The following is a 23,341-nucleotide window of genomic DNA, read 5'->3' on the forward strand; positions in this document are numbered from 1 at the left end:
AAACAGCATTCCGCAAAGTGCTCCTACGTGATGCTGCCTAGCGCTCCAAGTGTACCGGCGAGTGGGGTTGAGGAATGAGGTGGGAGAGGACAATGACGGCGGCAGCTGATCGCTGCCAGAGCTGGACAGTCACCTTCTCAGGCAACAAGCAGTTTGCCGACAGTATTATTTGCATCAGATTAGATTTACGTTCTGTATGAGTAGTACTACGGCATCTACGCAGTTGTCAAAAACAGATAAAGTGCAGAAGGCACTCATTGATTGCCGAATGGGAACTGCCCTACTTTTCGTATCGTTTAATGGTCAAGCAAACGGTTTAATATGCCATCTCAGTATTATGAGCTGGAAAAGTATTTATTGGAACGCCATTGCAGCAAACACCACGAACGACGATGAATGTTGGCTAAACTGATGGCGGCTCTTTTATTGTTGTTATCACAAATTATGTCAATTATTCAAATGTCCTAATGCAAGGGAGAATCATTTGGTAACGGATGGGGCAGACAAGGTTGATGCTGTCAAACAAAAATTAGTCCTGTGGAAAAATCAACTTTAAGTTCATCACACGAAACACGAAACTTTTCTATAGGTCAAATCAGTCATTTCTGGACCACACGTGACTCAATATGTTTCACTAATTGAAACATTTCGTCATGAGTTGTCAGAGAAATTGCAACACATTGCCCAACTGAAGATGGATTTCGATTTATGTGTAAGACCATTTTCGCTTTTCGCTCTTCATTACTTCTGACTTGAGGTGATACATGTACAGTGGAGCACCCAGCTCAACGACCTGCTCGTCCAGTCCAGGAATTTACAAGACCTTTATAAAATGTTATCCCAAGTGCAACACCCTTGACTGCACAGACAAGCCGTAAATATTATTTCAATGCATGGTTCAACAATGTGTATCAATGTTTTTTCTTCTCTTATGAAACTGACGAGGTGCTGCCAACATTCAGGTTTAACCGATTATTATCTACATAGCTCCATGTGTTTGACTTATCACGAACCATAGTTCCAGAATTATTACAGATTCTAAAATCAAAATATGTATAAGTTTATAAACATCACAAATTAATTTTAAACGCCTGTATGTAATGATTTTTGTAGGTCTGCTCACCGTATTAGCATTATATAATGTATTTATTTAATCGAGTAATGAAAACAATAGCTTTGGCAGAAAAATAAAATATTGGGAACAGACAACTTCCTTTTTTTTCCTTTATTGAGTTTCGATTTCCCCTGAAGGGGGTGGGCTGGCAGCGGCTTAGTAGCCGCTCTTCAGCCTACAGAATTTTTAAAACATAAGAAGAAGATAATAAACAATAAAAGCAGGCGATAAAAACGGTGACGTAAATTGTAAAATGGTGGAAAATTGTGGAAGTTAAAACATAAAACAAAGGGTTGGCGATGCTAATAAAATACACAGGAAGCAGACAGGTAAAATAGTAGACAGATAATTAAAAAAAAACACGGCGACAATCTGGTTTCTGTTCGCAAGAGATATAAAAATCACACCCAACGACAGTATGATTTCCGTTTGCAACACTTCGGAAAAGACGCAAACACTTAACACTCACTTGAAACACTGCACTAAAAAGTTGGCACGAAGATGACACACCACAGCCAAGGGCAGCTGGAGGGGACCTGGACAGATGAGGGGAAAAAAAGGGGAGGAGGAGAGGAAAAACGAAGTGTGGGTGGGGGGAGAGGGGAACCGACGGAGAGAGAGGACTGATAAGGGTGGGAGGGGGGGTTGCAGGGCAGACGCAAGAGGGAGTGGGGAAAGGCTACAGACAATGTGATAAACACCAACTTATAGAAGTATCTGCAGTGTTTGTCTCTTAGAAGTAACTGCATGTGTTGTAGCCGGCCGCTGTGGCCGAGTGGTTCTACGTGCTTCAGTCCAGAACTGCGCTGCTGCTACGGTCGCAGGTTCGAATCCTGCCTCGGGCGTGGATGTGTGTGATGACCTTAGGTTAGTTAGGTTTAAGTAGTTCTAGGGGACTGATGACCTCAGATGTCCCATAGTGCTCAGAGCCATGTGAACCATTTTATCATACTTTTAGATTCTTAGGAATTGCACAGGGGACGTAAAAGAACGCAACTCCTAACGCATGCAAACGGAACGTCTGTAAGAATAACAGGAAAAGCGGATAGTCGTATATATCTCGTACCAGAAAGAACGTTCGAGAAAAGATATTTGAGGACAAGGAATGTAACTGCAGGAAGGAATGTAATGCAAAAATTGAGGCAAGTAAGAGGAATGAAATATTGGAAAATTTTTGGAAATTAGCGGACTACTCCAGACATAATGTGTATAGCTGGGGACTTTTTCAGTCAAACTTAGTACAAAGAAAACGCTTGAAGGATGGATCTCGCTCTCCAAAAGCAGTCACATGCAAATACTTTCTCAGGATAGGAAATAATAGTATACAGGTGTTCAAAAGATACTCCTTAGGAACACTGCAAATAAATGAAGGGAGGTTATGCACGTATGTAGGAAAGGAGGAAGTGTTTGCTGTGACTGATTCACAAGGAAGGAAAACACTTAGAAATAAAATAGACGACAGTGGTGTTCAAGAACATATCAAGTTGTTTCTGTCTTATCAGAGGCGTTATACCAGAAAGGATAATCCCAATCGACGATATCTCAGCCAAGATCTCACAGCGAGGAAAATGTATGAACTCTATAGTCAACGGTCTAGGAACACTGGCAAAGAACTGGTGAAAGCAAAATATTACTATCATGTTTTCAGCTCAAAATTTGATCTACACCTCAAGCCTCCATCCAAAGATACTTGTAAAACGTGCAATGAGCTCAGTTGAAGATTGCAGCTGAGGACGATGTACAAAAGAGACGTATGCTGCAAAACGAGAAGGACGAACAGCTAACACAGGCTGAAGAAGCAAGAGAGTCGATGAAACAAGATAGAAACGCGGTATCTAGTGACCACTACGTGTTTACATTTGATTTACAGAAGGCACTGTCCTTTCCAAAACTGCAGACTTCTGTTGCCTACTGTAAGAGAAATTTATATACGTATAAACTGGGATGCCAGTCTTTTAATGAGGGAAACGGATACATGTACATGTGGGATGAAACAAAAGGAGGTCGAGGTTCCCAACATGTTGTTTTCCGTGTTGTGAAACACCTTAAGGAATACACAAAGACGTACAAAGTAATAATGGCATATTCTGATTCATGTACAGGGCAGAACCGTAATTGCAATGTGTGTGTTTCATTGATGAAATTAGTGCAAGGCCCAGAAATGAAAGTGGAAGTAATAAACCTCAAATTTATGATGCTTGGCCATAGCTACCTGCCTAATAATGCAAACTTTGGTCTGATTGAATTAATCAGTCGCAAAAAACAATATATTTACTCAGCTGGCAATTGGATAAATATTATCCAAGGGTGAAAAAGAAAAAGCCTTTCATTGTTCGCATAATGAAGAACGCCGACTTTTTGTCAACGAAGGAGCTACTAGACTGCATAGTGATCAGGAAAAGGGCTGCTGATGGGCATCCGTTAAATTGGATGCAAATCAGATGGATGCAATTTGGACGGGTAGTGCCATTTTCCATGAGGTTTAAATCAAGTTTCCATCCAGGTGAAAAATTTCATGAGGTAGATTTTTATGAGCACACGTTAGGCAGACCTCTTCAGAGCCTTGCAACAGTGACACAAGGGAGACTTTACAATACCAGGCGGACTACTGACAAGAAGAAGGATATGCTTGGTCTTCTAAAATTTATTCCTCCTGTGTACCATGCCTACTTCAAGTAATTGCCTACGAAGGCGTGACCTCAGATGTTAAGTACCATAGTTCTCAGAGCCATTTGAACCATTTTTGAACACTTCTTAATGAATGCTCCTCTTACTCAAAACTACCGTAGTTGGAGTTATGTCACGTGTGCTCTGAAGGCCTCAATTGTAGTTGATGTCACGTCGAGTTTAGGCCTGTTCTGCACACTCACGCCACGCATACTCCGACAGCCAATGAGCGTTCAATAGTGTTTTGAGCGCTCTGCTCTGAATGACGCAGCTATTGCGAGCACTTAATGTGATAACAGCGAGTTGTTTAGTGAATTTCTATTTCATTTGCCGCGAGTTGTCATCGCTGATGGTGGTGGTAAGTGATAAATTCTCCATAAACAAGCGAGAAACATAATTTGCAGGATATACGCTTCCTGCTAGCCGTTGTGGCCGAGCGGTTCTAAGCGCTTCAGTCCACGGTACGGTAGCTCAGCGTGTTCGGTCGGAGGGCTGCTCGCCCTCTGTATTAAAAAAAAAACTGAGTACAGGAATCAGCGGTCAATTTGAACGGATGTCTTATGACGTCCGCCTAGACCAAATGCAACGAACAATACCGAACGAAATGCAAAAAAAAAAAAAAAAAAAAGGGTCAGGAACTGCGGGACCGCAACGGTCGCAGGTTCGAATCCTGCCTCGGGCATGGATGTGTGTGTTGTCCTTAGGTTCGTTAGGTTTAAGTAGTTCTAAGTTCTAGGGGACTGATGACCTCAGATGTTAAGTCCCATAGTGCTCAGAGCCATTTGACCATTTTTTATACGCTTCCTTCAAGCGGAAAGCACGCGCATGCGCGTACTGCAAATGCAGACATTGAAGTTGTATACTGGTGAATCGCAATGCAGAGAAAATCGTCCGAATAGTAGAAAGATCTGCAGAGAATCGACGTGTAATATAGCGACTGACAGTTGGTCTTCTCTATGAAGAAAGGTAATGTATTGATCAATCATTGGAAGAAGTAACAACTGTAAAATATCTGGAATTATATGTCCAGATTGACTGTATGTCGGATTACTGCATAAAACTAGTTATAGGAAATTTAGATATCAGACTGAGACTGAAAGAATTCAAAGAAAGTGAAATTCCCCCACAGAGGAAGTAGCTTGCATAACCGCTTTCGATCGATCCTTGAGTACTCTTTCTCAGTCTGAAATGCTTACCAGGAAGGATTATTAGAAGAGATAGAGAAATCAGAAGAATCACAGCTTGTTTTGTCGTGGGTCTGTATAATAAACGTGTGATATTTACAAAAACGCTCTTCAAAACCCAGTTGCAGATGCCTGAAGACAGACGCTGTACTTCACGGAGATGTTTAGTCATAACATTCGAAGAGCATCTGTTGCAAGATGGGCCAGCAAAAATTTCTTCCTCTGATGTACATCTCGCGAAGTAGCCACGACAGTTTAATAAAGGAAGTTGGAGCTCACACGGATACTTAGTGACAATTGTTCTTCTCTCGCACTCCGCGCAAACGGTAACAGAAATGGGAGAAATAATAGTGGCACACGAGATATAGTATTCTTAAGAAGAATAGATGGAGATGTAGAGTAGGGTGCGTCAACTTCCTTGGATGGCTCCATCCACAGGCGTCTCACCTTCAGCATGCGCTGGATATAACAGAACGGTGTCTGGCCCAGTTTCCAACTACAACGAGAAACTTTCTGTACTGTGATGTAGAGCCTTCTAGAAATATTCATACAGTATACAAAATGAAGCAAATGAAAATTCATTTGTTCCGAGATTTAGCTTAAAACTAATTCCTTTTTATTTACCACCAGTCAGGTTAATGTTGAAATATATGGAGGACAAAAGTAGCCTGATATTACGGCGAGAGCAGAGTAGAGGATGCCGAATAAAGCAAAACTTTACAAATAACCATAGGTCGGAAATGCATCGTTGTGTAGTTACTCATGTAAATACACGGCCAGTCAGTGGTGTACTCGCGGAAGTTGTTCGGTACCGAACATGTTTTAGTTTGTCTAGAAGTGCTGTTTTGTCTGAATCAGCTGCTGCTGTGTTATACTGTGGTTATTGTGCTCTGCTGCACTGACTGATATCGTGTTAGAATAAAAATTCATTCATACTTTCTGTACATTAGCAAAAACTAAAACATGTAGTCTTTAGATTTCATTATTAACAACATTACAGCTAACAGTACCACACGTTGACTATTTGACAGCAGTGGTGTTTCGATGGCACAGCTTATAATCTTGACAAGTTTATGGCAGTACGGTACTTATAGTGTAACTGATTTAATACTGAAGCTTTAAACAGCAAACGTCACAGAAAATTCGCGTCTAATATAACCAGCCTGTGATAGGAATTTAAAGGAAGCCTAACTTCAACTGTCCTGCTGAAACTATTAGGGAAATGTCGAATATCATCAGACAAATAAGCTACTTCAAAATTATTGTTTTTTCTGGAGGCTGTATTGGAATATTCTTTACACTAAATAATACTATGACAAGTTACCTGAAAGAATTATGAAATTCAGTGTCATAAGAAAATACGTTCGTTGACTCTTTTATATTTTTCTACCCCTTACATTTTGTACTGTTAACCTTTTAGAAAGTTAAACTGACATGAAATTTGCATATGTAAGAAGTAATTTTTCGTTCAAAAGCGTTTTAATTGGAACTTAAACTGTTATAAACATGAAACTGAAATAAATACAAGTTAAACATCTTAGTAATAAGTTTCAGCGTTGGGAATATATTGACTCAACTAAATAAATGTACACAATAAAGTCATTAAGTTAAAGCCGCGAACAGAATAGCCCTAAATGAAAATCGTGACTCAACTGTGTCAGAAAAAACTTGTTATTTCTCAAAATAAGTTTCATGGTTAGATTTTTGTTATCCTGTAAATCTCCAAGTCTATCACTTAATGTATTTCATGGAAATAAATAATTTTCACCCCTTTCCTTGATTGTCATTTCAAGAAGACTGACTTTTTCTAATGCTTTCTCCTAGTTATTATCAGCCTATTCATGTGGTGAATTCTCCATTTTTATTCATTAAAGACAAAAAACAGCAAAATTTTCGACTAACCATGAAGGAATTATCCGAATAGGGCGGAAATCGGTAGATGTTTTGAACATGTACAGATAAAGAAATGAGAAGAATTTAACAATAACTGGGTGATTTATTCAAGAGACAGAGCTTCCAGAGCTTCACAAACTGAGCAAGTCAACAACGCAGTGGTCCAACTCTGGTCCTCATGCAAGCAGTTATTCGGCTCGGCATTGCTTGATAGACTTGTTGGATGTCCTCCTGAGGAATTTCGTGCCAACTTCTGTTCAATTGGCGCGTCAGATCGTCGAAATTCCGAGCTGATTGGAGAGCCCTGCCCATAATGCTCCGAACGTTTTCAATTGGGGAGAGATCCTATGACCTTGCTAGCCTAGGTAGCGTTCGGCAAATACGAAAAAAAGCAGTAAAAAGTCTCGCCGTATGCGGGAAGGCATTATCTTATTGGAATGTAAGTCCAGGATGGCTTGCCATGTAGGGCAATGACACGTGGCGTATAATATCGTCGACGATCCGCTGTGATGTAAGGGTGCTGCGGATGACAACCAGAGGAGTCCTGCTATGAAATGAAGTGGCAACCTATATCATCAGTCCTGTCGGGCCGTATGGTGAGCGACGTTCACGTTTGTATCCCATCACTGTCTGGGCCTAAATCTGTCGGCCTTAGTCTTATTGCGCTTGGGAGTGAGGGAGCTCCTGTCGGCTTATCGTGAGTTTTAATCGGAACATTTCATGCGGACACTTTGAAATCATTCATAATGGAATGTGTTTCCCTTAGTCACCATTGTTCTTGTTTACTGTAATGTCACCGCGTGTTTATGAGGATAGGAACGTAAGGACAACAAAACACCCTGTCCCCGAGCCATGAAAATCCCCGTTCCGGTCGGAAATCAACGAGGGTTTGCGATAACGGTCTCGGGAGGCCAAGTGCAATAGTGTCGCGGTCGATTAATATTTTAAGCGAAGTATGTTCGTGCACACTGTTTACATGTGAACAGTGTACACGAATAATGATTTCGTGCGATACACGTTAAAGATGATATCAACGTTAAAATACGTTGATACATCGGTGAAGTGTTACATGTCGAAACTGCAATATTGCAGATAAATACACACATCAAAATGGTTCAAATGGCTCTGAGCACTATGGGACTTAACTTCTAAGGTCATCAGGCCCCTTGAACTTAGATACACACTCCTGGAAATGGAAAAAAGAACACATTGACACCGGTGTGTCAGACCCACCATACTTGCTCCGGACACTGCGAGAGGGCTGTACAAGCAATGATCACACGCACGGCACAGCGGACACACCAGGAACCGCGGTGTTGGCTGTCGAATGGCACTAGCTGCGCAGCATTTGTGCACCGCCGCCGTCAGTGTCAGCCAGTTTGCCGTGGCATACGGAGCTCCATCGCAGTCTTTAACACTGGTAGCATGCCGCGACAGCGTGGACGTGAACCGTATGTGCAGTTGACGGACTTTGAGCGAGGGCGTATAGTGGGCATGCGGGAGGCCGGGTGGACGTACCGCCGAATTGCTCAACACGTGGGGCGTGAGGTCTCCACAGTACATCGATGTTGTCGCCAGTGGTCGGCGGAAGGTGCACGTGCCCGTCGACCTGGGACCGGACCGCAGCGACGCACGGATGCACGCCAAGACCGTAGGATCCTACGCATTGCCGTAGGGGACCGCACCGCCACTTCCCAGCAAATTAGGGACACTGTTGCTCCTGGGGTATCGGCGAGGACCATTCGCAACCGTCTCCATGAAGCTGGGCTACGGTCCCGCACACCGTTAGGCCGTCTTCCGCTCACGCCCCAACATCGTGCAGCCTGCCTCCAGTGGTGTCGCGACAGGCGTAAATGGAGGGACGAATGGAGACGTGTCGTCTTCAGCGATGAGAGTCGCTTCTGCCTTGGTGCCAATGATGGTCGTATGCGTGTTTGGCGCCGTGCAGGTGAGCGCCACAATCAGGACTGCATACGACCGAGGCACACAGGGCCAACACCCGGCATCATGGTGTGGGGAGCGATCTCCTACACTGGCCGTACACCACTGGTGATCGTCGAGGGGACACTGAATAGTGCACGGTACATCCAAACCGTCATCGAACCCATCGTTCTACCATTCCTAGACCGGCAAGGGAACTTGCTGTTCCAACAGGACAATGCACGTCCGCATGTATCCCGTGCCACCCAACGTGCTCTAGAAGGTGTAAGTCAACTACCCTGGCCAGCAAGATCTCCGGATCTGTCCCCCATTGAGCATGTTTGGGACTGGATGAAGCGTCGTCTCACGCGGTCTGCACGTCCAGCACGAACGCTGGTCCAACTGAGGCGCCAGGTGGAAACGGCATGGCAAGCCGTTCCACAGGACTACATCCAGCATCTCTACGTTCGTCTCCATGGGAGAATAGCAGCCTGCATTGCTGCGAAAGGTGGATATACACTGTACTAGTGCCGACATTGTGCATGCTCTGTTGCCTGTGTCTATGTGCCTGTGATTCTGTCAGTGTGATCATGTGATGTATCTGACCCCAGGAATGTGTCAATAAAGTTTCCCCTTCCTGGGACAATGAATTCACGGTGTTCTTATTTCAATTTCCAGGAGTGTAATTAAACCTAACTAACCTAAGGACATCACACACATCCATGCCCGAGGCAAGATTCGAACCAGTGACCGTAGCGGTCGCGCGGTTCCAGACTGTAGCGCCTAGAACAGCTCGGCCACCCAAGCCGGCAATACACACATCAAAAAAAGTCTTGCATCACCTCGGTTCCGAGAGTTCCGGAACCTGTACAGAAAATAGGAATAGAGATCACCATAAACATCATTTCCGCCCTTTTTATTGCTCATGAAAACCTCACACTGCATGTTGTACCACCTTACAGCGAGATCTTTGGAGGTGGTGGTCCAGATTGGTGTACACACCGCTACCTCTATTACCCAGTAGCACGTCCTCTTGCATTGATGCTTGCCTGTATTCGTCGTGGCATACTATCCACAAGTTCATCAAGGCACAGTCGGTCCAGATTGTCCCACTCCTCAACGGCTATTCGGCGTAGATCCCTCAAAGTTGCTGGTGGGTCACGAGGTCAATAAACAGCCCTTTTCAATCTATTCCAGGAATGATCGATATGGTTCATATATGGAGAACATGGTGGTCACTCTAGTCGAGCCATGTCATTATGCTGAAAGAAGTCATTCACAAGATGTGCACGATGGGAGCGCGATTTGATGTCCATGAAGACGAATGACTCGCCAATATGCTGCCGATATGGTTGCACTATCGGTCGGAGGATGGCATTCACCTATCTTACAGTCGTTGCGGCACCTTCCATGACCACCAGCGGCGGACGTCAGCCCCACATAATGCTACCCCAAAACATCAGTGAACCTCCACACTGCTGCACTAGCTGGAAGAGTGTCTAAGGCGTTCAGCCTGACCGGGTTGCCTCCAAACACGTCTTCGACGATTGTCTGGCTGAAGGCGTATGCGACACTCACCGGTGAACAGAACGTGATGCCAATCCTGCCCGGTCCGTTCGGCATGTTGTTGGGCCCATCTGTACCGCGCTGCGTGATGTCGTGGTTGCAAAGATTGACCTCGCTATGGACGTCAGGACTGAAGTAGCGCATCATGCAGCCTATTGCGCGCAGTTTGAGTCGTAACACCACGTCCTGCGGCTGCACGAAAAGCATTATTGAGCATGGTGGTATTGCTGTCAGAGTTCCTCCGAGCCATAATCCGTAGGTAGCGGTCATCCACTGCAGTAGTAGCCCTTGAGCGGCCTGGGCGAGGCATGTCATCGACAGTTCCTGTCTTTCTGTATCTCCTCCATGTCCGAACAACATCGCTTTGGTTCCCTCCGAGACGCTTGGACTCTTCCCTTGTTGAGAGCCCTTCCTGGCACAAAGTAACAATGTGGACGTGGTCGAACCGCAGTACTGACCGTCTAGGCACAGTTGAACTACAGACAACACGAGCCGTGTACCTCCTTCGTGGTGGAATGACTGGAACTGATCGGCTGTCGGACCCCCTCCGTCTAATAGGCGCTGCTCGTGCATGGCTGTTTACATCTTTGGGCGGGTTTAGTGACATCTCTGAACAGTCAAAGGGACTGTGTCTGTGATACAACATCCACAGTCAACGTCTTTCTTCAGTTCTGGAAACCGGGGTCATGCGAAACTTTTTTTTGAGGTGTGTAGCTTATACACTCAAAAGCCACTATGATGGCTTTTACAAAACTTTTGAACCCGAAATACGAGAAATTAAGCTATGATTATCTGAAAAATTTTGTTCCATTAGATGTTCCCTACGCTGTTCTGGCCATATTGTCAGTTTGTTTTTCTCCACCGTGTATCTGGCTACCAGATATTATTCACAGGAGCGGTTACGTACTTGCCAGAACTGTAGGAAATTTACGACTGCACGAACTGTCTGAGCAAAGTTAAAGGCGACCAACAAAGGAAATGGTGGTGTGGTTCGATTGCGGCTGCGGCGATGCGGGCAGCGGGCAGCGGGCAGTGGGCGCAGGCGTAGTAGGCCGGCTCACCTGCGGGCAGAGCGCGAGTGGCCGAGCACTGTGGCGCTGGCGGTACACGTTGTGCCACAGCAAGCACTCGTTGATAAATTCGCTGTGCCGCCAGTCCGTCTCCAGCTGCCCATTGTTCTCGTCGTTCACGATGCTCAGCGGCCGGTTGCTCAGGATCTGCAATCACAGTTCCAACATTTCGTTACAATAAGAAATAACATAGTTATCAGTGTCGAACAAATTACACATGCCAACAAAAAAATAGTTTGGAATTACTTTTTGTTAGGTAATTATACAAACTGGATACCTAATTCGACATAACACTTTCATAAAAGATCTTTAAAGGAAAAATCCAGGGAAAAAATTAAGAGGCAGGCTGAGAACATCCGTATTTATCGTTGCCGTATAAAAAAAAAAAAAAAAACACTACGGTTCAGTAGTTCTAGCACAATACATAACTGTCTTAGTAAATGGTAGGATTACCGGTGGTATTGGTAGCAATAGTACAGAAAGAAACGTAAGTGAATATGTGGGAGAGAAACTGGGAGCCGACGACTTCTCTTTGTTTTTTGCTTGTTTGATTTGTATAGCACCTAAATAAAACCGCGAGTCGTTCAGTGTCAGATTGCTCAGTATCTCATATTCTTACAAAACATAAACTGCATTTTATGAGTACTAAGAATTACTTGATCGAGTAACTTCAGCGCTTTTATGTAACCAAAGCAATTTATTTCGATGCAAGTATAACTTACATGCACAAACATAAATGAATCCACATAATTATCATTGCTATTTTGTACTCAACAGAACGTTCTCCACCATGATCAAAGGTAAGAGTTTCCTGTTATTACTGATAAGTGCGAAAGTTGTTTAGCAATAACAGAAACATGTTTTATATAAACTCGACGAAGTACTGAAGCGATGTTTGATATGCTCTTGTTTTTCGTTTTTTTTTTTTATTTTACGTTTTTAGGAGAAAATACGTTTTATGGCGCTATAACATAAATCTGTATTGCTGCTTCTTCTATTTTCACTGCACAACATTCCTCTGTTTCGTGCTACAAATCAACAAATATCGAATAAAATCTGAATTAAAAATTGTTAGTTTCGATTTTACTATAAATGCTGTTTATTTTTAAGAAACAGACAGGAAGATAGCTATGTGGAACAAAAATGTTCCATAGGCTATGTGACCCTTTATATATCCTCACTCAGTTTCTAGACGGTTCACCGCTGCCGTTTCCTAGGCGAACTTAGTGAGAGACTAATCGCATATGCAAACAAAGCTAATGAAATGAGGTAACGCTCGATAGGCATGCAACACACTTAACGTACAGGTAATGCTATTACGATCTTAAATGACCAAAAATACGAGAAAAATTACCGTAGTCTAAGCTTTTTTATGATAGTCTACTGTAGCCCACGGTAGTTTTACAACTCTATCCGCATTACAAAGTGTTACCAGTACAATTAACTACAGAAACTACAACCGTAGAATAGAGATGGCGAGGGATGGAGAAAGATGGCAACGTTAACACGGCGTTGCCTTTAGTATATGTTGGTTATGAGGTACTAGCCTAATCTCATTACTTTTTGTCCACTGAATTTATACACTGTCCATCTAAAAATTTCCGAAACTGATTTGGTTCCTAGTGAATAAGCGATGTCAGCGCAGTAACTACGGCAGCAGCTTGAACCAACAACTGTATACAACAGATTTGCTTTTGACCAGTCACTTGTGTGTGTTAAGTTTTCCACGTGGTGTACGACTTAAGCTAATGTATACTCTGCACTGTCAAAACAAGCTGTAGTATACATTCGCAGTGTTGAGATGACATTATGGGCAAGTTCTAAAAGTCAATAAATTAAAAAATAGTACTGGGCGCTCGACTGTATTGTGTCAACGTTGTTGTGTCACGAATCGTAGTAGAGCAACATCGCTAAATAATTTGTTCACGACATCCTCCAGAACCTTTTGAAGAAGAGACACTGTGTGTAAAGTTCGACCTGCACTCTCTGATTCCCGAACAAAAACAACGAAGCGTGGACGACTGTTGCGACTTGACTGAATTGCAAAATGCGGGCAGTTCTTTTCTGAAAAAAAAAGCATCTCGGCCGACGTGACTTGGTGCTATAAATACGAACCTACCATCAAATGACAAAGTGCAGAACGAAGCTCTGATGGTTCGCCAAGACCGAAAAAGGTTAAAATGTCACGTGAAAGTTGAACAACATTTCAAAGAGGGTCTTATCCGACATTTTCACACCGTTATATGAACGTCCTGTATCTTGTACTCAAGTGGTGAGGGACTATGTAGAACACCTAAAACATAAAACCACTATCTTAACTTTTCTTATGTTTTATTTATCCAGTCTCGAAAGTTTTGGGGTTGGAACAGATAACGTCTCCGCAGAACTATTTAAAAATTCTGAAGCTAAGGCGAAGAACAACTGCACAAATTTATGTAAGTGAGCTATGAAGATGAAAACTAACAACTGTATTGATAAAAAGTAAAAGAATTGCTACACGTAAGAAAATGAAAGACAGTGATTATTCAAATTTTAAAAGTTTGGCATTGCTAAGTCAAGCTTCAAGAATTCTGCTCAGCATTGTTAAAGAAAGATTAAGAACTAAGATTAACCAACATCAACTTGGATTTACGAACAGAAATAGGATCGGGGTGGTTCTAACACTACTACACATTATTTTAGAAAGAAGGATTGAGATGAGTAGAAAAACGTACGCAGCACTCATTGACATAGAGAAGGCTTTTGAGACGGCAGACTCGAAGATTCTGTTTAGAGAACTGTATAAAACCAGAATAGACTCGGGAGATAAAAGATAGATTCCAGATCTATACAAACATCAGAGTACACAAATAGGTATCAATGATATTAACAAACAGGCTAGATAAGAGGTGTCCGATGAGGCTGATCTCTCTCTCTCTCTCTCTCTCTCTCTCTCTCTCTCTCTCTGTGTGTGTCTCTGTCTCTGTCTCTCTCTCTTCCCCTCATTCCCTATTTTCTTAATTGATCCACAGAAAATGCAATGCTAGTGGCACTGAATGGATCCAAATTATACATTGTACTCGACTTGCTGATGATAAAGTAGTCTTAGCTGATTGTGAAAATAGCATGAACTACATGTTAAAAATGTTTGTGTGATGCCCTGGACAACCAAAAACTGAAAATGAACGCAAACAAGACTAAAATAATGATGATAGGTATATCCAACGGAAAGTAAAGTAAACATTAAAAACGGAAATAACTACTAATGTAAATAAATGAGTTTTCCTACTTCGCAAATAAAATAACAGATAGCAACAGAAGTATAATGCATTTTCAAAGAAGAATTGCAACAACGAAACATATCTTTAGTAATAATAGTAGTTGTTAACAAACGACCGCCTTAGTATACATTGAAGCGCCAAAGAAACTGGTATAGGAATGCGTGTTCAAATACCGAGATATGTAAACAGGCAGAATTCGGCGCTACGGTCGGCAACGCCTAGGTAAGAAAACAAGTGTCTGGCACAGTTGTTAGATCGGTTAATGCTGTTGCAATGACAGGTTATCAAGATTTAAATGAGTCTGAACGTGGTCTTAGTTTGGCGCTCGACCGATGGGACACAGCATCGCCGAGGCAGCGATGAAGTGGGGATTTCCCTTTACGACCATTTCACGAGTGTAACGTGAATATCAGGAATCCGGTAAAACACCAAATCCGATATCACTGCGGCCGGGAAAAGATTCTGCAAGAACGGGACCACCAGGACTGAAGAGAATCGTTCAACGTGACAGAAGTGCAACCCTTCAGAAAATTGCTGCATATTTCAATGCTGGGTCACCAACAAGTGTCACTATGCGAACCATTCAACAAAACACCATCAATATGGGCTTGATGACTGCATGACACAAAGCTTTACGTCTCACGTATGCCCGTCAACACCGACATTGGACTGTTGATGACTGGAAGCATGTTGACTGGTAGGACGAGTCTCGTTTCAAATTGTATCGAGAGGATGGAAGTGTACGAGTACGGAGACAACCTCATGAACCCACGGACCCTACATGTCAGCAGGGGACTGTGATATGGGCCACCTGATACGTCTACATACGACTCTGACAGGTGACACGTACGTAAGCGTCCTGCCTGATCACCTGCATCCATTCATGTCCATTGTGCATTCCGACGGACTTGGGCAATTCCAGCAGGACAATGCAACACCACACACGTCCAGAATTGCTACAGAGTGACTCCAGGGACACCCTTCTGAGTTTAAACGCTTCTGCTCGCCACCAAACTCCAAAGACATGAACATTATTGAGCATATTTGGGCCCCCCTTGCAACGTGCTGTTCAGAAGAGATCTCCACCCCCTCGTACTCTTACGGATTTATGGACAGCCTTGCATTATTCATGGTGTCAATTCCATCCAGCACTATTTCAGACATTAGTCGAATCCATGCCCGTCATGTTGCCACACTTCTACGTGCTAGCGGGGGCCCCACACGATATTAGGCAGGTGTACCAGTTTCTTTGGCTCTTTAGTGTGGACCAAGAAGGAATTTCACAAGACGTTTAAATGGAGCAATTTAAGCTATGGTTATAAAGGATGGACTCGGGGGAAACATGAAATGATGAAATTGAAAGCAACAGAGGTGGAGATATGGGAAAGAGCCACAGAAATCTCTGAGACTGGAAGAACATCCAGTGAATAAAAAAAAAAAGACATCGATTATCATTACAGAGAAGAAAAACTAAATTAATGGTACATTTAATTCAGCATAGCAGCTCCATATAAACATCTACATCTATATTTATACTCCGCAAGCCACCCAACGGTGTGTGGCGGAGGGCACTTTACGTGCCACTGTCATTACCTCCCTTTCCTGTTCCAGTCGCGTATGGTTCGCGGAAGAACGACTGTCTGAAAGCCTCCGTGCGTGCTCGAATCTCTCTAATTTTACATTCGTGATCTCCTCGGTAGGTATAAGTAGGGGCAAGCAATATATTCGATACCTCATCCAGAAACGCACCCTATCGAAACCTGAACAGCAAGCTACACCGCGATGCAGAGCGCCTCTCTTGCAGAGTCTGCCACTTGAGTTTGCTAAACATCTCCATAACGCTATCACGTTTACCAAATAACACTGTGACGAAACGGGCCGCTATTCTTTGGATATTCTCTATCTCCTCTGTCAACCCGATCTGGTACGGATCCCACACTGATGAGCAATACTCAAGTATAGGTCGAACGAGTGTTTTGTAAGTCACCTCCTTTTTGATGGACTACATTTTCTAAGGACTCTCCCAATGAATCTGAACCTGGCACCCGCCTTACCAACAATTAATTTTATATGATCATTCCACTTCAAATCGTTCCGCACGCATACTCCCACATATTTTACAGAAGTAATTGCTACCAGTGTTTGTTCCGCTATCATATAATCATACAATAAAGGATCTTAGAAATAAAAATGTTGGGAAGTTATCAAGAGGCAGCATCCATATTACAAAGTACTATCAGTGCGATGAACTATAGGAACTAAAACCAAATGATGGATATGACCTCAGACGTTGCCTCTTGTGTTGAGGATGAAGCAGTTTTGTTGGAATGTAACTTAGTTATAAGTTGGATGAACAGCAGAAGAAAATATCTTCTCTGGGAATAAATTTATGAAAAAATAGAGAGAAACAACGCCGTAATATTCAAAGCAGACAAACGGAATATGGTAGTAGTCATGTGCAAGATCTACTACATGAAAAACCTTGGAATCTACCAAGAAAAAGTACAACCTTCTCGTTGAAAAAGACACAGACAATTGATGCCACGCTCTTATCAAAAAACTGATAAGTAAAATTGAATCGGAACCTAAATTGCCAACCGAAAATTCATGAAGGAAGCTATCCTGTCTGGTAGTATAAAGGTTTTTATTTACAAAACGAATAGTATACTGTATGAGTAGCCCACATACTGTGTAAATAAAAAATTGCGTATTATTTTTACTTTAAACTACATATACGAGATGCCACGTGAGGTATGGCCAATATTCAGGGATATGACAGGAAGTACCATTCAAAGCAAAAGAGTCTAGTAACATGGGCTCAGAAATGCATACCTTAAGAACTAGGAGCATTTGTTCAGTGGAAGAGATGTGTGTTACATTAGCGAAGACAAAAAAGTGCACAAAGTTCTTGAGGTATGCACTCTATAGCTTATGTTTACTACACATTTTTTTTCATTTTGTTCCAATACTACCTCTTCCAAAAATACAGAAACCAAAGCGCTTGCAGTAGAAGAAATTTGTTTCACAGTATCGAAGATGAAGAAGTGCTCATAGTTCTTACGGTATCCATTTTCGAACTCATATTTACTAGACAGCTTTTCTTCAAATGATCATTCCTGTCATATCCCTGAATACTGACCGTTCCTCCATCCTGGGAGACCCTGTATAGTAATGAATATACGCTTAAGAATACAAGTAACCTGATACAACAAATTAAGGATGTCAACAACGCAGATATCGCAAAAGTTATTTCCTTAGAAGTAACCAACATATATACTAAGATGCCAGTTTGTGTGTGTGTGTGTGTGTGTGTGTGTGTGTGTGTGTGTGTGTAGGTATAACAAGAGTGGAAATGGAAAATGTTATAAGTAGTATTTTCTCAGAAAACTTCTTTTGCGTGCTACTGTGTTCTCGGGACTTAATAGCAAACAGATGGAACTTGGTCTTTGTGGCCGGCCGGTGTGACCGAGTGGTTCTAGGCGCTTCAGTCTGGAACCGCACGACCGCTACGGTCGCAGGTTTGAATCCTGCCTCGGGCATGGATGTGTGTGGTGTCCATAGGTTAGTTAGGTTTCAGTAGTTCTACGTTATAGGGGACTGAGGACCTCAGATGTTAAGTCCACTAGTGGTCAGAGCCATTTGAACCATTTGGTCTTTGTGTCAAGCCTAGCTTCACTCTGGAGTTCCAAATTTTAAAATATATGATATTTGTTGAATAGATCTACAAGTTAAAACCCTAATGGCGTATTTCTGTATTTCTAAAAATTAAATGTAGTACCTTAGTATTAATGGTACTTGGAACAAAAAACTTTCTTCCCGCTTTTTTGTCGAAAACTGATATTTTTCAAGTTGTTCCTTACAAATAAGTAAACAGCAATGAGCCACGGTTATAACGCTATTTATTTACAGCAATTTTCGCCATTACTATTTTCGAAGCAACAGGTTCAACTTCAGATAGCTTTACACGTTTATATTACATTTGTTGTTGCTCACAGTAATTGTTCGCTTTTCTCAGCAACGGATGTAGAGAACAACAAATGTGATATGAACGTGAACAGACGTCTGAAGACGAATCTGTCGGTTCGAAACCAATGTAATTGTGCTTCATGAATAGATCATTTCCCCCTGAGTTAAATAAATACCACCACGCCAGCTTTTCCTGAATTACTTCGCGATTATTAAATATCACATAACTCATTCATTCTGTGGCCATCAGACAGCACATGTCCAGTTGTAAGCTAGCTCACTGTAACTATGTTTACTGAACACTTCTTCCCCTGTGTTAAATGAATGCCAGCGTGTCAGCATTTTCTGTGTTGTTTCGTGGTTGCTGAATCTTACGCAGCTGATTGGTTTTATGGGAGTCAGCCTTGTGTGCAGATGAGAGTACCTATGCTTTTGAAATCCTGATCGAGCGGCATATCGAGCTCGTTCACACAAGTACGATGGTCACATACATTTGCGCAAACCTTTTGCCAAACAATGAATTTTACATTTTCGTGACTTTGTATATGGTAGTGATTAATTCGCGCGATAAATCAAAGCGCACCTCCTGGAATTTTTTTATTAATTTATTTTAGTCGTTTATGCCATTTGCATTACTTAAATGCAATCGACTGTCATACAAGAGTAGTCAAGATCAAGCGTTACAGCGAAACCTGAAGCAGAGCAAAGGAGGTCTGAATAAAAATCAAGAACCAATAAGGATAATTTACACCTTACAATCGAGCTCAAACCACACGAGTCAGAGCCCTTACCGGTTACGGCGCAATTTGTGTAAATAAAAAAAAAAATGTGTAAATTAACAGTAGCTGGTTGCTGCTTTTCTTCTTTGCAAGAATTGACTTGTAAAAACTTTCTTATTGCCGCTTAGAACCGGTCAGTTTCCTAGCATTGCATTTAGAACGATCTCAGCAAAGTATTTATATTTTGACTCATTACTTCTGCAGTGAGCATCATAATTCTGGCGATATCAGTAGGCCATCTCAATTTTTGGATAAGTATCAATTATGTACAAAGTGGGATACATTTTTCCATTTTTCTAAACAAATGCCAGACTTGACACTTAGAATGGCGAATGTTTTCCCACTTTTCATATAACCGACGGCTAGTTGTCAGCAGACGGCAGCCTGCGGCGACAGCCCAAAGTTATCTCGCACACAAGTCCATCACATACCCGTAGCTGCCCGCAGCCGATCGAATTTTACGTGCTGGCATACAATACAGCGTCGATTCTGTGCTGCACAAGAAGAGATTGTTCCTGATGGTACTGGCAAATTTCGAATTTGTCACGCCAAACATAGAATCCATCTTTTAATGCGTACTTTACTTTACCAAATTCGACGCGCAGGTCGCCGAAGTGGCGTCAGATCGAAAAACTTGCACCCGGCGAACGGTCTACCCGACGGGAGGCCCTAGTCACACGACATATACATGTATATACTTTACAAAATCAAAGAACTTTGCCACTGCAACTGCGAAAGGCTTCCGTGATCACAATTGTTTGTCGGGGGTGGGACCAGAGGTTTCCACAGAATTTATAAGTCAGACGTTGAAACAACGCAAACAAAATGGTATCGTTTCGACAGAAGATTTACTGCCAGTTCTTGAAAAATGGGAATGGCTCTACAAAATAATTAAGTTTCCCACGTAAATTAAGGAGTTTCCACATGAAAATACTTAACATCATTAAAATGGCGTTAGGTGACATATATACATACAGCAAATCACTGATTTTTTTTCACGTCAAGTTGAACGAGGGCAAATGGGAATGGCTCTTGAATAGCCTATCAGCATACATTACAGCGTCGCTACTGCGTTACGCAATGGTGAAATCAACTACTCTTGATAACTTGAAAGGGATTGAACACATGTTGTTATTTGGTCTTCAGAAAGGGCATAATAGCCTACTAGCGATACAGATATTTGGTTTTGTACAGCAATGCGATGATACTTCGCACAGTAAGTTTTACATTTCTACTATATCTTCGAACTCCCAGAGCAGATGTATTTCTGACAGACAGTAGCACTATCCATCGAATTATCACGTTAATTTATTCTACACACGCGAAACCGCCACAACTTGGAAGCTGAACGTTCCAATCACATTTCTGACGAGCAGTGCAGTTTTTGAATCGGCAGTAATGCTTCGTCTTTCTTGAGAATCAGACGTATGCACACATGATACGACAATGCTGCTGGCAATATAGCGCCTTGCAGCAGTCCTTAAACGTACATCTAGCTAGCAAGTTCCACACACTACGATCACAAACTTTAAGGTGTGTTAAATTACTGCCTTGGACTGCCTTGGACACCAAATACAGCATTGATTCTGTCTGACACAACCTATTTATAGGTTTCCTGACGGTGAATAACAGGAACTATTTACAAAATTTATATCCGATTACAGTTTGGAAATTGTGATATGTTCACATCATTCCCTATAAAATGATCGTCACCGATGGTAAACGTATGTGACGAAACGACGACGTCTTACGAGAGTAATAGTTGTTCATTTCTTATCTATCACATTCCAACACGAGTAACGCTCAGCAGTGCTAGACTAAATTGCTTTCCAACACGAAACAGAGTCACCAGACCACAGCACACCATGTATTTAACACCAACCAGAAGTCAGGAACGCTAACTTTGTATTCCAACAAATACTTGTCAACATAATCCGAAGAGTAGTTTTAAGATATGTCCACTATAGATTGAGTCTCTGCATAGCGATCCATATTGCAGAGTACAAGTCCCACAGGTTCACCGCAATTGAACGCTTAAAATTACTTGCAGAAGCACATATTCGTCCTGCAATTTCTACATACGCAAATGAAATAGCAAAAGGGGTTGCTCAGCTGCAAGAATTCAAGACTTAGAATGCAGGAAACGGCACTGGCTCTATGATGCACATTCCAGCTCAGACCTGTCAGGCTATTTATAGATAGTCTGCCCGTAGCAGTCCATATTGCAGAACACAAGTTCCATAGGTTCACCACTACTGAACACTTTACCTGTCAGAGGCACATATTCGTTCTCCTATTGTTCTGTACACAAATGGAACTGAAAAAGAGACCGAATAGCAGTGATACAAGATATTCTCAACAAAGTGCTGTACGCAGGTTTACTATCCACCAAGAGAGTACTGGAGAAAGACAGCAGCAAAGTCTTCAGCACCACACACAACACTTATCAGAAAAGCGCATCACACCTCTCATTTCTGATGAGTTACAATGGTGTTTGCACAGGAAAACGTGCTGTTACAGTTCATACAGATGTGTGGATCGCTTTGGCTCAGATGGTATGGTACGATACTAGCATGTGTAGTAGTGCATTCAATACATTCAGACAGTAGACCACATGTCGAATTCAGACTGCAGTGGGATCCCAAGAAACTGTAGGATTCTCAGGCAGCTGCACCACAACGACCTACGCACTCTTTTGATGGGTGGCAGTATGACTTTTTAACTAACACCAATTTTTTCTGTAGACGTGCCTTGGTGTGATGGAAAGTTGATATCGATGCAGATGGAAAGTTTACTCCAACCATCCATCCTATATACAGAATTTGATCTAATGTCTGGGCTGGCAATGCATTTTTAAGAGATTCTTCACATAAATTATAAGTGTTTTACTTTTTACGTAGGACATCTAGGACTTTCAGCAGATTTCTGTCCACTAATCGCCTGTAGTGTCCAGATTTACTGCCCATCAAGAAAGAAGTCTCTACTACGACTTTGTAACATGTCATTCTCATCCGACATTCCAATAGTAAACCACTGAACAGGGTAACGATATTTTTATATAACCTGCATGGTTCTAAGGTTAGAATCCACGACGTCTTTGATGACATCAGAATCCAAGGTAGCTGACCTGGGGATATGAATGCAGTTCAAAATACTTGTTCCAGTTCCCATTGCACTGCAATCGTCTATCCCCCCAACCATTCACCTTCAGTGCAAGCTTACTTACCACCAAGCAAACCCACCACTTGTTCTCTGTACTCCTTAGTGAAAGGTTGATCATCATCATCATCATCATGCGTCAACAAAGATCTACCACTTCCAGGTAGAAGCAACCGACTCGCTCACTTGCTTGTCAATATTAAACCATTCAATTCTCTCAATGTTTATTATTCGCTATGCATATGTGTACGTGCATGTATGCGTTTTTCACGGTTTTCTCTTATTTCTTCCTCAGTTTAACAGCTCCATTGTGTAGGCAATGCACTGCCTGATTCATCTGAGCAGCAGTGGCAGATACAACCCAGCACGTAGATACATTCCCTGTTGCAGCTCCCAACCTGCTGGAGTGGGACTCAAACTGTTTCTGGACTTCGAGTTTCCACTACATCTATCACTAGTACTACTAATCATGCAGACAGGTTCCATGATGCAACGCCTAATGTATCAGAACGGGACACGGAATAGTTTCCAATCTTCGACTTTCCGCAATATCAAACATCTGCATCACTCTTTGAGCCTCAGCTAAGTCGCTAAAGAGTGCTGTTGTTGAGCGCTACTTATCAACTGACTGCCAATGGATCAAAGCATGTTAATGTTGGTTTAGCATCTGACATAAACTTCAAAGTTATAATGGAAATAAAAAACGTCCAGCGGTGTACAAAGGTGCAGTTCAGAGATATGGAGCGGGATCAGCCGTGTAGCA

At 42.3% G+C, this 23,341-nt stretch overlaps 1 protein-coding gene across 1 annotated transcript in view; it reads right to left on the reverse strand.

Annotated features, from left to right (window-relative positions):
- Window positions 1-22,711, reverse strand: part of LOC124722394 (Golgi-associated plant pathogenesis-related protein 1-like) — an 87,391-nt gene extending 64,680 nt beyond the window's left edge. The window contains exons 1-2 of the mRNA XM_047247565.1: window positions 22,646-22,711; window positions 11,406-11,561 (exon numbers count right to left, since the gene is read on the reverse strand). Of these exons, the coding sequence (XP_047103521.1) occupies window positions 11,406-11,561; window positions 22,646-22,711 (222 nt within the window). The remainder of the gene's footprint in view (window positions 1-11,405; window positions 11,562-22,645) is intronic.
- Between the last annotated feature and the right edge of the window lie 630 nt (window positions 22,712-23,341).

The sequence above is a fragment of the Schistocerca piceifrons genome, chromosome X (genome assembly GCF_021461385.2).
Source record: "Schistocerca piceifrons isolate TAMUIC-IGC-003096 chromosome X, iqSchPice1.1, whole genome shotgun sequence".
In the NCBI taxonomy this organism is placed as follows: Eukaryota; Metazoa; Arthropoda; class Insecta; order Orthoptera; family Acrididae; genus Schistocerca; species Schistocerca piceifrons.